Here is a 12,907-nt window from a genome sequence, read left to right on the forward strand (position 1 = left end):
TAATCATAGGCATGTAACATACCTCGTGAACAACTCTCATATCTACCCATTTAGTATATACTGCATCATAACAATTTAGGCACCATTTGATAATGTGTTTCAGAAACGTGTTTTTTCGTTTTTCTATGCTCAGAAACGGAAAAACACTCCCTAAAATGTTTGATAAACCAATTTCTTTTCACTTGTTTTCTGAAACATAAATAAAAATTTTTGCTTATTTCTATGTCTAGAAATGGGTTTGACGAAACAAGTTAAACTCGTTTTTTTGTTTTTTAGAACAACTTGGGGGCCAAAAAATTAATGGACCCCCAATGAAAAGTTGCATCTCCCAACCCAATATTTACCTTACCTAGCGGTTTTTCAAAGTCAAAGATTCTCCAAGGAAATGAGAAGGAATACATCGAATTTTTACTTTGCTAGTGGAAGCCTTAAATTCACAACCATCGATTCCTTTGTGGATTTCTTCCGATTCTCTTTGGACCCTCATGAATCGATTACTAAATCGTTGATGGAGAATGAAGTTTGAATTCCTCAGCAAAAAGCAGACCAACCCAAAGAATCTACCAAATCCTACTCAATTCGAGAAACAGGTTTATCAAACACCAAAAACGAGTTTTTGGTGTTTCTAGATACAGAAATGGCAGAAACGTTATCAAACGGTGCCTTAGCATACACTTCCTTCTCGCCTGAGTTTGTTCCCATTTTTACCAAAAAAAGAGTCCATCCCTCTTAATTCAATTCAGCTTGATAATGTGATTTATTTGCCTTCGTTGAACTGTTGAGGAATGGAAGAATACAATATTTTTGTCACCCCCTTTAATCCAATCAACCCTTGCCTTTTGATGCCATTTATCCTCCTCCCTTGCTTACTAAAAAATCATCCTCCCTTGCCAAAACTTCGTCCAACTGATTGGAAGTCAAGTTTTCTTGATTCTATTGCTTGTTAGCCCATATCTTTCAACTGGAGCTTCAAAGACTAAATGGCCGGGAACCCGATGTTCTACTACCCTCAGTATCAACCAAAATTGAGTTGTGACCAATGTCACTGCTGGTCTAATAAAAAAAAAACAGTTGCATTGTTATTCTTGGGGCACCACGTTGGGTTGGCATGAGCTCAATCCAATTTGATACAGGTATTAGCCGTTCCACCACGCTTGTTATTCCAAGAGTCCAAGGATATGTTGGGCTGTTGGCCCAAGATCCATTAGTTTGCGTTGATCCACCATACTTTACCAGGACTTCACCAATCCAACAATTTGTTTGGTTGCTCTATGTGGGTTGAATGTTCTATAGATTGAGGGAAGTCAGGAGGGTAGAGAGCAGGATTTAAAAAACAAGAATCGGTGACGGAATTGTTTTCTTTGTCAATTCCTCATGATTATTCTCTGCAATGAGTGCAGTGATGCAGTGAGCATCGGATGACTGAGGGCATTCAGGCACGTGTTTCAAGGTTTTCTCGATCATCCGATGCTCACTACATCACTGTACTCACTGCAGATAATGTTTTTGCGGGTATTGACGCGAATTAGCCCCAAGAACCTTAGAATCGGCCATTTGAAAAAAAAAAAAAAAAACCCATCGACTCAGGGAATTTCGACGGGAATATTTCGATTCAAAATCAGGGCCGGGCTTCGATTCGAATCGGAAGCCTGATTCACCGATTTTTGAAAACCATGGTAGAGAGACGAGAAGTAGAACTCGCTTTCATCTACTTTCTGATGCCTGTGTCCAACGCTGAAGGGTTTCACGTTCACATGTTACGGCAAATCTAGGGAATTTCAGTGGAACCTATCTGTTCTAGTAATTTGATAGCCTCAGGAGTGGATCAAAGCCATCTATGCCCAGTGGTTTGATTCATTTTTGAAGTTAAGAAGTGAGCCAAGTTGCAGGGGAAATTCAATATTCAATGAACTCCGTACGCTGAGGTGACATGGAAGAGAAGAATGAGAAGATGAGAGTGGGTGGGGGTGCGCAGGTTCGCAAGGGCGGTATGAGTTTGGTCTTGCAGGGGTTGGCACGGGGGGTGAAGTAGGGCGGTGCGCAGGGGTTGGTCTTGAGCAGGAAGCGAAGCAGGCTGTTCACAGGGACCGGAAGGTGGGTGGTGCGCCGAAAATGTAAGTTAAGCACTCGAGCTCGAGTGGTCGACTGCTTCTCTGCTCTCTCAAGCAATGTCTCTCGTTTTCCCGTTTCAGGGTTGAAGGTCAGAAGCTCCCATGAATCATCCAAACCCTTATTTCAATCCCTATTCCTTCACTTTTCTTCCCCCAAACCCTAACTCTAACCCTAACCCTAACCCTAACCCAAACCCAAACCCAGATTTCTGCTACACTCTTCCTCAACCCCGTCAATCTCCTCTCCCCTCAACCTCAATCTCTAATACAACCTCTGTCTCTTCTTCAAATCCTGATCTTCAAACCACCATCTCAACCCTAAAAAACCTCATCGATCTTGCCCAGACCAGCATCAAATCAGCTTCTGATCTTCTTTATTCTGGCAAGCCCGCTGTTACTGACCTTGATTTTTCTACTTGCCCTTTTGATTCTCGCCATCGGATGCCCCCGGAGTTCCTGTTTCGTCATTATCTACAGTGTCCTTCTTCGCCTGGTGTGATCGACCTTGGCCTTCTGGAGCCTTTGCGTTACCCCAATTCTCTGAAATCTGAGGAAGAATTAGGGAGAGAGAACCGATTTGTGAGGCCTCTTCAGGATTCTGATTCTGATCTCTTTTTTTCTCTGGATGACTACGAAGACATTGGATCGAATTTCTTTTACAGGGAATGCCCTGGAGTAGTTTGTTCGTCTCGGCAGGATGCATCCAAGAAGACATTTATGCTCCCTTGTGTTTTATCTATTGAATGCGCAAATTTTATCAGTAAGGGTGATAATAAAATTGAGGACTTGGGTAGAGGAGATTTGAGGATTCTTCCCTCTGAGTTATGGGCGTTGAGATGTGAAGTAGAGCTGTGGAGTGACATCCCTTCTTCATATTCATACACTGTTCGTCGAGTGGCTATGTGTTTACAGATGATTAAGGAAGCTGATATACTGAAATGGGTGATTTCGAACTCTCCTTTTTATGGGGTTGTGATTGATGTTCCTATGAGGGATCACATTTTTCTTCTGTTGAAACTCTGTCTGAAAGCTATCTCACGGGATGCCCTTCACTCCAGTGAATTGCTTTCAAGCACTGACTCAAGCCAGGGGAATTGGGATCTTAATCCGAAGTCTTTGAGTTTCAAGTGCCCAGTTCTGGTTGAAGTAATGATGTGGTTATCATCCCAACTTTCGGTTTTGTATGGAGAAGCCAATGGAAAATTATTTTCAGTTAACATGCTAAAGCATTGCCTGTTGAATGCTGCATCACGTTCATTACTGTTTCCTTTGACCCCAAAAAAAACAGTAGCTATTGCTTCGGGTGAAGGTAGTCGGATTTTGGATGCTAATGTGAGTTATATGGGCAGTCAGATTTTTTATCCGAAAGTCACTGTGGATGTTAAAGACAAAGAGTCATGTAGAGATGACAATGCCAGCACTGGCCTAGTTTTTATATCACAGGTTGCAGCAGCAATTGCTGCATTGCATGAGCGATCTTTGCTCGAGGAAAAAATCAAGGGACTACGATTTGCAGGGTCGCTTCCTAAGTATCAGCTGTATGCTTTTCTTGCTCTCTCCATTCATATATCTCCGTGCACTTTCTTTCTATTTCTATAAAATTTGATTTTGTCTGAAAAGCTACAAACAACTACCATGGATTTATCACCATTTATTTGCATATTTTGCATAATTTGTCATCTGTTTCTCTTTTTTGTGATCCTGGATAAATACAGGGTAATTCAATTTGGGTTGAAAACATATTACCTGCAGTTGCCTAGCTTGTCACACATTTTCTTGATATTTTGTGAGGTACTCCTTGATCAAATATGGTGCTTGTAGACCATCATTCATTCAAGTAACCAGTTAGTTGCTTTAATCATGGCAAACCAACATTTAAACTTGTCAGAAATGTGTTGAAATTTATACTGCTTCAAGGTAGAAATTTCGCTTCTCTATACAGTATGAACCAATATTTGGTTGCTTCAGGTAGATGCGTCCTTGCCTAGTAGTTAGGAAGTTCGATCTAATGTTATATGAAAGATTTGTTAAGGCTGCATGTTTCTTCTTGAAGGTTTTGCACTCCTTTATCCTGTTTTAACTCTTCATTTCAAATATAATGCTTTTGACTTATTTTACTTCATTATTTTCATATAATGTTTCTTCTTGAAGGTTTTGCCCTTGTTTATCCTGTTTGAACTCTTCTTTTTAAAGATAATGTTTTGGACTTGCTTTGAATCTTTTACTTCATTATTTCATAACTATTAATGCTTCTCAAGTATTTCATAACTACATCAGTACTCTTTTGTACTTTGAATATGAACCATTAGCTAATGTATGGATCAAAGAACTATTTATTGCTTCCATATACCAATTGGCATTAATTGATTTGTGACTTTATCAGGATAGCTGAGCATTCGAATTTGTCAACGAGAGCTAATGAGGAGAGGCAGAAACACCCTAACTATCGTCCTATTCTTGAGCATGATGGACTTTATTGGCAGCATTCGGGAAACCAGGTTTGTCTAATTATCATGCTATGCATTACTTGGGGATGAGTTAATTTGTTTCATGGTGATGACTGAGTGTACAAGATGATGTTCCTGCTTTTATTAATGAAACTTTCTTGTTATTCATTGAATAAAGAAGCCACCACCTGACGTAGAGCCTCCATGGCATATTCTTGGTTGAAGAGATCTATCAGATGATGATAATAGAGTTCCTTATATTTCCTAACTTAAGAGTAGCCAAATTTAACGAACAGACCTTGGTTGCTGGAGTGACTGACACACTGTAAAGTTCCCAAGGTGTGCTGGTCTGGTGAAACTATTGGGCACCACCTTTCTGTTACCTAAAGACAACACCCCCCCCCCCCACACACCAAAGAAAAAAGAAATGAGCTGCCACTTGGGACTTTGTGTGGGTGGATGGGGTGTTGGGTGTTCTTCTAAGAACACAATTTAACTGCACTCAGAGAAGAATAGCTCCTCAGGTTTACAGTTTACTGGTCTGGTGAAAACTATTAGGCACCACCTTTCTTGATACCCAACAATGCCACCCCAACCCACCCACCCCCCAAACAAAAGAATAAAGAAGTGAACTGCCTCTTGGGGCTTTGTGTGGGTGGGTGTAGGGTGTTGGGTGTTCTTCTAAGTGCACAATTTTATTGTCCTCAGAGAAGAATAGCTCCTCAGGTTTGCTGGTCTGGTGAAAACGATAAGGCAGCGTAATGCGGGACTGATGGGTCCCAAAGACCCAACTCGGATGGATGTGGACCCACTTAAGTACTTAGAAGCCAAATAATAGAAACAGTGGCAACTTGGTAAATAATTGGATGCATCCAAATGATAAAGACTCGAGTATCAAGAGATAATGGCAAATCAGTAAATTATTTGAGTTTTATATGAGTAATGGCAAAAGTGTAATTAAATAAAAAATCACAATTGAGTGGCGGAGTTGTATTTTCCTTGGGATTCACTTAGAAGAGAAGCAAAGTGCTAAGGAATATTAACGTTGGGTAAAGGGTAATCTGGGAAGCAAAGATAAAATATGGGTATTGGGAGGTTAAACCTAAAGTGCAAGGGCATAACTGGAACGCCAACAAAAAGGAGCAAATATGTAGAAGAGAAGAAGTCTTCTTCTCCCTTACGTTGAAACCAGAAACCAGCGGAAGAGACTTTGAGCCATGATGGATGAAACCCAACCAATAAGCATCCAATCAAGCTAAATTTAGGAGATGGGACCTGTGACTCTCAGGTTTAAATGATTGGGAATTAACTTCTGCAAAGCTTTCTTTTAAACGAGAACAGAGGAAGGAACCGAGAGAAGAAAGAAGGGGGGGGGCACAGCCCATCAAGGGATTTCAGCAGAGAAACTACAAGAAGAGAAAGAAAGACGGAAGAGTGGGGAGATCAAGAGATCACAGGGAAGGAGGGGGCAGGAAGAGTGATCGCACTGAAGAAGGGGGGAGGGGGTTCTCGCAGAGGAGGAGGAGGAGGAGAGAATGATAAAGAGTGAGAGGGGGGGAGAAGAGCACACAGCCAGCAGGCTTTGGCCAACTTATTTAATTTATTATTCTTAAATTAATCTCCATAACTGGGTCACATACTAATTTATATTAAACCAAAAAAAAAAAAAATTTGCTTAATGAAAGCCTAAACTGAACTGTAAACTCCTAATTGCTTCCTAAATTAAGGTCTAATAAAATAGATACACAATAAAACTAAAATTTGAGGTTTCTACTTGCTTAATAGCTACCCAAAAATAACCCAAAATAAAAGATTACACATATTTGCCAAATAAAATAAATATTCTAAATATCCTACTGATCAACTACCAAACTTGGATCCGGTTCTTGGCTCGGGCTCTCGAACGGGTTTGGGTTGATCCATTGAAGCTCTCCTGCATCAGATCCCCTGACGTTAAGAAAAACTCATGGACGAGTATGAGCTCATCGGTTAAACCACAGTTGAATGATATGAAATCCATGACTTGACGTTCAGTGGTGAAGTAGTGACTTGGAAAAATAAAATCAACCGGTTCTCTCAAGAGTTCAACCGATTCAATTTTTTACAAGTTGGTTTTCAGTGACTATCGACCGTATGTCTTCTATCATTGGTGGCTCATCTTCTGGCTCATCCAACTATTGCTCATTGATTGTGATCACGTTGTTGAAGACTGATCGCTGTCATAAACTAATCAAAATAAAACCCTAACTAAACTATGAGATAGTGGTAAGAAGAGGGGGCGAACCTACAGAGAACTGAGTGGCTAAATTTACTAAAATTGATGTGAATGCTGTTTTGAAAATAAAATCTGTAAAATTCAGAATTCAAATTAAAACTAAGTAAAATCTAATTAACAAAGATGTGAGTTAATTAGAAGAAGCTATCCTTAGGTTTAGAGTCCGTTTTGGTATTATTGCCTAATCTTTGGCTCATACTTCGGTTCACTAAAACTACAAGTTCCAATGCAACTACAAAAATATAATCCCAAGCTGCGCTAATTATAACCTATCCTATCAAGCACTATCGTCTATCGCTTTCGTTTTGGTCGCTTCTTTTGATTGGTTAAAGGCTATTGTCAGTGTTTGCCAAGAATCACATTAAAAAAACCATTGCCTGAGATTTACTTAACTATTAAAAATCATCTACAAGGGAAGGGGTCTTTAACATCAAACAATCAAGTTTGTTTTACAACCAGATTTCAAATAATAATAAACCAAAATTTTATCTAAACCTAAGGATAGAATGGGGACTTAGCTGCTCATGGTGCGAATGAACAAAGAGCAGCAACTACAGGCTTCCATGGATGCAAATGAACTCCAAGCCCTTCTAGATGCAAGCGATAATTAGATAAGAAGACTTGATATTAGACTGGAAGATTTCTGCAACAGAACCTATTGATATTGTCAGATCTGGTTTTAGTTGCAGGTCTGAAACTTGATTGCATTCTCGAGCTATGAGAGGGTTTTGGATCTTGGTCAGGGATCCTTCTAAGGTCGAGGATACCGTCAAGACCAATCTCAGGTTCAAATGGTTGGGAATTAACTTCAGCGAAGCTTTTATTTAATCTGATGTTATTGCCCAGAACAGAGGAAGGAATGGAGAGAAGAAAGAAGAAGGGAAGGGGGGCGGGGGACTGGCCAGCAAGTGATTTCAGCAAAGAAATTACAAGAAGAGAAAGAAAGACAGAATAAGAGAGGGGAGATGGAGAGATCGCAGGGAAGAAGGGGGCAGGGAGAGATTTTGCACAGAAGAAGGGGGGAGGGGGTTCTCGCAGAGGAGGAGGAGGGGAGAGAGAGTGACCACGTAGGCTTTGGCCACAATTCATCTAATTCATTGTTCTTCAATTAACCTCCATAACTTGGGTTACATGCTATTTTATATTAAACCAAAATAAAAAACTTATTTAATGAAAACCTAAACTGAAATGTAAACTCCTAATTGCTTCCTAAATCGAAGTCTAATAAAATAGAAACACAATAAAACTAAAATTGGTAATTCTACTTTCCTAATAGCTACCCAAAAAATAACCCAAAATAAAAGATTACATATCTTTGCCAAATAAAATAAATATTCTAAACATCCTAGTGATCAACTGCCAAACTTCAATCTGGTTCTTGGCCCGGGCTTTCGAATGGGTTTGGGTCGACCATCGAAGCACTTCTGCATCACTGCATACATTATGACCCTCCCCAGAACCCATAGTGCAGGAGCCGCCTTGTATTTGTTACACCTCCTTTTAGAGAAGAATAGCTCCTCTGTCAACCTGCTAATGGATAGCAACCAGATACTACTTTTAACTAGAAATAAATTCCTAAGTCAGGCAACGGACAGCCGTGGAATTTGTTAAAAATATCCTCAGTTCATTACCTCTTGGAATAGTCACCCAACAGCCTGAGAAAAATACTGGTATCTTAGGACATTATTATTGAACAAAATGCAGCATTATCATGTTTTAGTGGGTCTGGTGTTTCATACTTTTGGTTTACTACAGATTTTCATTATGAAGTGTCATTTTAGTAATTTATTTATTTATTGGAATCAACAAAAATTTCAGTCCATTTATATGTTTTATTCAGATGTAGCACCCTTTCCTACTTCCTTTAAGGATTTAAGCCTTTATCTCATGACTCTTTAATGAATTTTAAGGATTCGGGTAAGACTAAGACAAGAGAGGAGCTTTTGGCTGAGGAAAGGGACTACAAACGTCGAAGAATGTCATATCGTGGCAAGAAGGTGAAGCGAACAACAACACAGGTAGGAAATGGCTTCAGTACTGAAATTTGGTAACATTTTGTTTATGGTGGGTTTTTTTAAGTTTCAATATTATGTGATCCCATTCAATGTTTAAAAACGGGCATTCAATTAATTCTCTGTTTTTAACTTTGGTAACTTTCAGATCCAGTGTTTTAATGGATTCTTTTATTGTCCAAACTAGCTAACTTTTCACAGGAACTGAATAGCTATTTAATAATTGTCTGATGCTTGAAGGTTATGCGGGACATAATAGAGGAGCACATGGAAGCAATCAAGCAGGCAGGAGGGATTGGGTGCTTTTTTAAAGGACCTTCAGACACTGGGTTGTTACATTCTGGTTTAGTTTCTGCTTGTAATATGGGTGCAGATGTCGATGAGAAAAAAAGTGCATTTGGTTCAACTGAACTGAGCAGAGGGAAATCACATAGTTACAAGAAACAATTAATTTCTGACGATGAAGTAACATATAAATACTCTGGGGATGCTCCTCCAAATGATCGCCTGAGCAATAGTTCAAGGAGTTCACACCAGAAACAGAGAGATGATTCACTTGGGCACCATGAAGCTCCGGAGGACTGCAGAAGAGGCACTGATAGGGAGTCTAGGGACAGAAGATATGATAGAGAATTCAATTTCAGAAGTCCAGAAAGTTACAGAAGTCATGGCCGATCATATAAGCGACACAGGCATCAGAGGGAACGAGATGATGAGAATGTGGCTAGGTCTAAATATGATGAAAGTGGTCGTTCTTCTTCTCAGCGGTCCAGACGTCATGGCAATACTCGTTTTTCTTCTGATTCAAGTTCTGTAAGCAATTCACATGATAGGAAGCACAGTAAATTATCAGAAATTAAAGACAGAAGCACGGGAAGAAGAGACAGAAGCAATTTATCAGAATCAATGAATCAAGATACATTTGAGGACAGATTTGATCCTTCTGGATTGTATGACAGGCATGACCCTTCTGCATCATATGAAAGATATGATCCTATATGACCCTTGAGGATCATACAACAGATACAAGGGTGTCTACAATGATTATGAGTTTTTGGTAGTAAGTTTTTTAGGCTGGATTATCTTGACAGTAAAAATGATCTCAAGTGTCATAAGCAACTGCAAAGAATTCACTCTCTTAGTAGAATATCTGCAACATCACCACAAGAAGTGTTAGTCTGCCCTGTGGTTGTGGTGAGTATGGTCATCCCATTTCTCTTTATCTTGGAAGAATGAGTTTTATTTTATGGTATTATGTTTTTGACTTGCTCCACTGACATAACTTTGCAGTAAAAAGTCATTCAGGCTCCAGGAATTTTATCTGCATCTTTTTTCTGTATCCTCCCTTGTATCCTCAAATTTCAGTTTTTGGTTAATTTGTTACTGCTAAACCATTTTAGTTACAGTCTGAAATAGGTAACAACTTAACAGGTGTTAATTCCTTATATGAACTGCCCACCATAATTGGGCCTTCCATTACATGGTCAGATTGGCATTTCCAACCCAATTAATAAATAGCCTGGGATCAGGTTGAGTAGTTCTTTCCATTGGTGCTCAACCTATTCCAACCTCACTCTTTACTTAAGAGCGGAACCAATCTCAAGTTGAACCTGCCACTTTTTCCTGGCTAGAGTTGGAGATCTTCAACCTGATTAGTGAGGTTCCAGGTTCGTGCTGGGTGGTCGTTTGTTGCATTATGCAGTCAACCTGACCCTTTGCTACCCCTAATCCCCAACCTACTCTTGCTACATTACCCCTTCTTTCTTTAATATGGAGCACCACCAAATAAACATGGTATCAACTAATGCTAACTGCCTAATTGGTTTACTTTATTTGTGTTTACTTTGTCATTATTCCTTTCTCATTATGTCTTATTAGTCTTGAATTTGAAACCAAATTGTCTATGAGAAAAAAGTATTGACACCAATATGATGTGGTTGCTGATCACGGGGAAGGTCTGTATCATTATACTGACAGAAGTCATCCTAATTGTGTATGTATATACAGTGCAGGGTGAAACAAGGATGGTTGGTGGTAGAACTTTGGGAACAGAGTCCATTGATGGAAACATCTATTGGTGGTGGTGCAGATCCCATATGATCAAATATTACTTACTGATTGAGCTTTATTCAGATTATTTTTTACTCAATATGTAGAGATTCTTGTTCATTATATGAGATGTTTGTTGTCCAGCGTTGTTATGGCAAAAGATTTGCTCAACCCCAGCCCAAAATTGAAATTGCACACCCCCTCACACATATCACTGTTATGTGATGGTCCGATTTGAAAGGAGGTTTACCTCAAACTGCACTCGAGGGTTGGAGGGAACCCTCTGGGGTTTTTTAAAGTAAAAAAAGAAGAAGAAAATCTCTGACTTCTCAATTTGGGAAAGGATATATGGCTTAAAGAAGAGCATAATGTATCCAAGATCCTCCAGTTACACATCCTTTGTTACAGGTTCTGGATTGGATCCGCTTTGAAATATACATATTAGTTCCAACGAATGGCTAAGCATCTTTTTTTCTTTATTTTTTTGTGGTTTTTTTTTTTTTTTTTTTTGTTATTAAGATCTTGAGCGGTGTTGCCTGAATGTTTCTGTGAGGTGTCTGGGGCTAGCATTTCAAAGAAGACTTTCAAATATTCAGAAGCAGACCAGATCGGTGTTCTGTGCTCAGCGAGTGTCATGGCGCCCTCCAGATGGATTATGTCCTAATGGCCCCCTCCAGATCTTTATATATATTTTTGGGAAATTGTTCTCAATTCCAGTTTGTGTCCAACATCAATGTTCCCATGTGTCTATCTCTTTGCTCCTTATGAAATGTTGTCTTTGCCTTCTATTGAGGAGGAGAGAGATTGACACATAGAGAGTTGACTTCAAGTCTTAAGCCACGCTTCCAGTTTAAAAACACTTGGTCTTTTTTCTAATTTCAAATTATGCTTACATCAGAAGGCATCAGTACTATCAACCTATGGTTTTTTTCATGGGTTGGCCAGGCTGACTCACGGGTCGACCCATGGTTTGATTGAGATTTTATTGGCAAATCGACCACTTTATCCATGGCTCTAAATATTCTTAATATTTATTTATTGCCTAAAAATTTCAAAAATCTCAATCCACAAGTACAATATTTGTGAACCAAATATCATTGCAGGGTTCGGCATGAAGTTTTGGTACTGCTTTGACAAAAAAATAAGTTGATATATTATTTCAAATGTGGGATCCACATGATAGAAATACACGTATAAAGTGGTGTCTGAATTAATCTATTTTTGTACCATCTTCAAATACAAGATATCTGACGGAAAAATATACTTAAAACTCACGAATTTTGGACTTTCTTTAAGGAAAAGTGTATTTATCTTTCGGAAAATTACATAGCCCTCACTGGACTAAGGCCTACTGAGTACTGACATCCCTCCCCCATTATTAGAAAAATTAAAATTAATTACGTCCTTGACATGTATAACCCTCACTTTCCTCCTCTCGGCTGATATGATTCGCCCTCAATCAATTGTCTTTGCTCTTTACCATTTTTTTTTTTTTTTGGTTGAAAGTCTTAGCTCTTTACCTTATTATTAATAACATACCAAATATTCAAGAATCCTCGAGATCATTAGCTAGTTAGGTTTTTTAACCATTAGTTGGATATTTTATTTGTTCTGGATTATTTGAATTTGGATCCTATTACCCTTTAACTGTATACAGATACTCTAAACATATATGGATGCAAATTACATTCATATTTTCGACTGTAGGTTTATATCCCTAGATTATACTGGCGATTTATTATTTTACTCTTAGTATATAATGCTAATAAGTTATCAAGAAAAATTCCTCCTCAGGTTGGCCATACACCAACACCACTTAACAAGCATCTCAATTGTACTTCAAAACAAGTTAGAAAAACCAATCAAATGATGAAGTTCTGCTTATATTGTTGAGGATGACTAGTTTGTCGAACCTATCCAATGGAAAGAAATACCTCATGTATGTATTGCACCAGGAAGAAATGATCCAATAGGGTTACAAGGGAAGATACTATGTTCATTGTTGCTAGTGCA

General features: G+C 38.9%; 1 protein-coding gene across 2 annotated transcripts; it reads left to right on the plus strand.

Annotated features, from left to right (window-relative positions):
- The first annotated feature begins 1,620 nt into the window (after nucleotides 1-1,620).
- Nucleotides 1,621-11,054, plus strand: LOC122063146 (U11/U12 small nuclear ribonucleoprotein 48 kDa protein). 2 transcript variants are annotated; one of them, XM_042626831.1, is made up of 5 exons: nucleotides 1,621-3,649; nucleotides 4,495-4,609; nucleotides 8,744-8,851; nucleotides 9,086-10,039; nucleotides 10,136-11,054. In XM_042626831.1, the coding sequence occupies exons 1-4, from the start codon at nucleotides 2,214-2,216 to the stop codon at nucleotides 9,845-9,847; spliced, it is 2,421 nt and encodes an 806-aa protein (XP_042482765.1). In that variant the 5' UTR covers nucleotides 1,621-2,213; the 3' UTR covers nucleotides 9,848-10,039; nucleotides 10,136-11,054. The 2 variants fall into 2 exon arrangements, with proteins under 2 accessions (XP_042482765.1, XP_042482766.1); XM_042626832.1 differs by having other exon boundaries at nucleotides 10,853-11,054.
- Nucleotides 11,055-12,907: the final 1,853 nt, after the last annotated feature.

This window comes from Macadamia integrifolia, unplaced genomic scaffold (genome assembly GCF_013358625.1).
Source record: "Macadamia integrifolia cultivar HAES 741 unplaced genomic scaffold, SCU_Mint_v3 scaffold1219, whole genome shotgun sequence".
Lineage (NCBI taxonomy): Eukaryota > Viridiplantae > Streptophyta > Magnoliopsida > Proteales > Proteaceae > Macadamia > Macadamia integrifolia.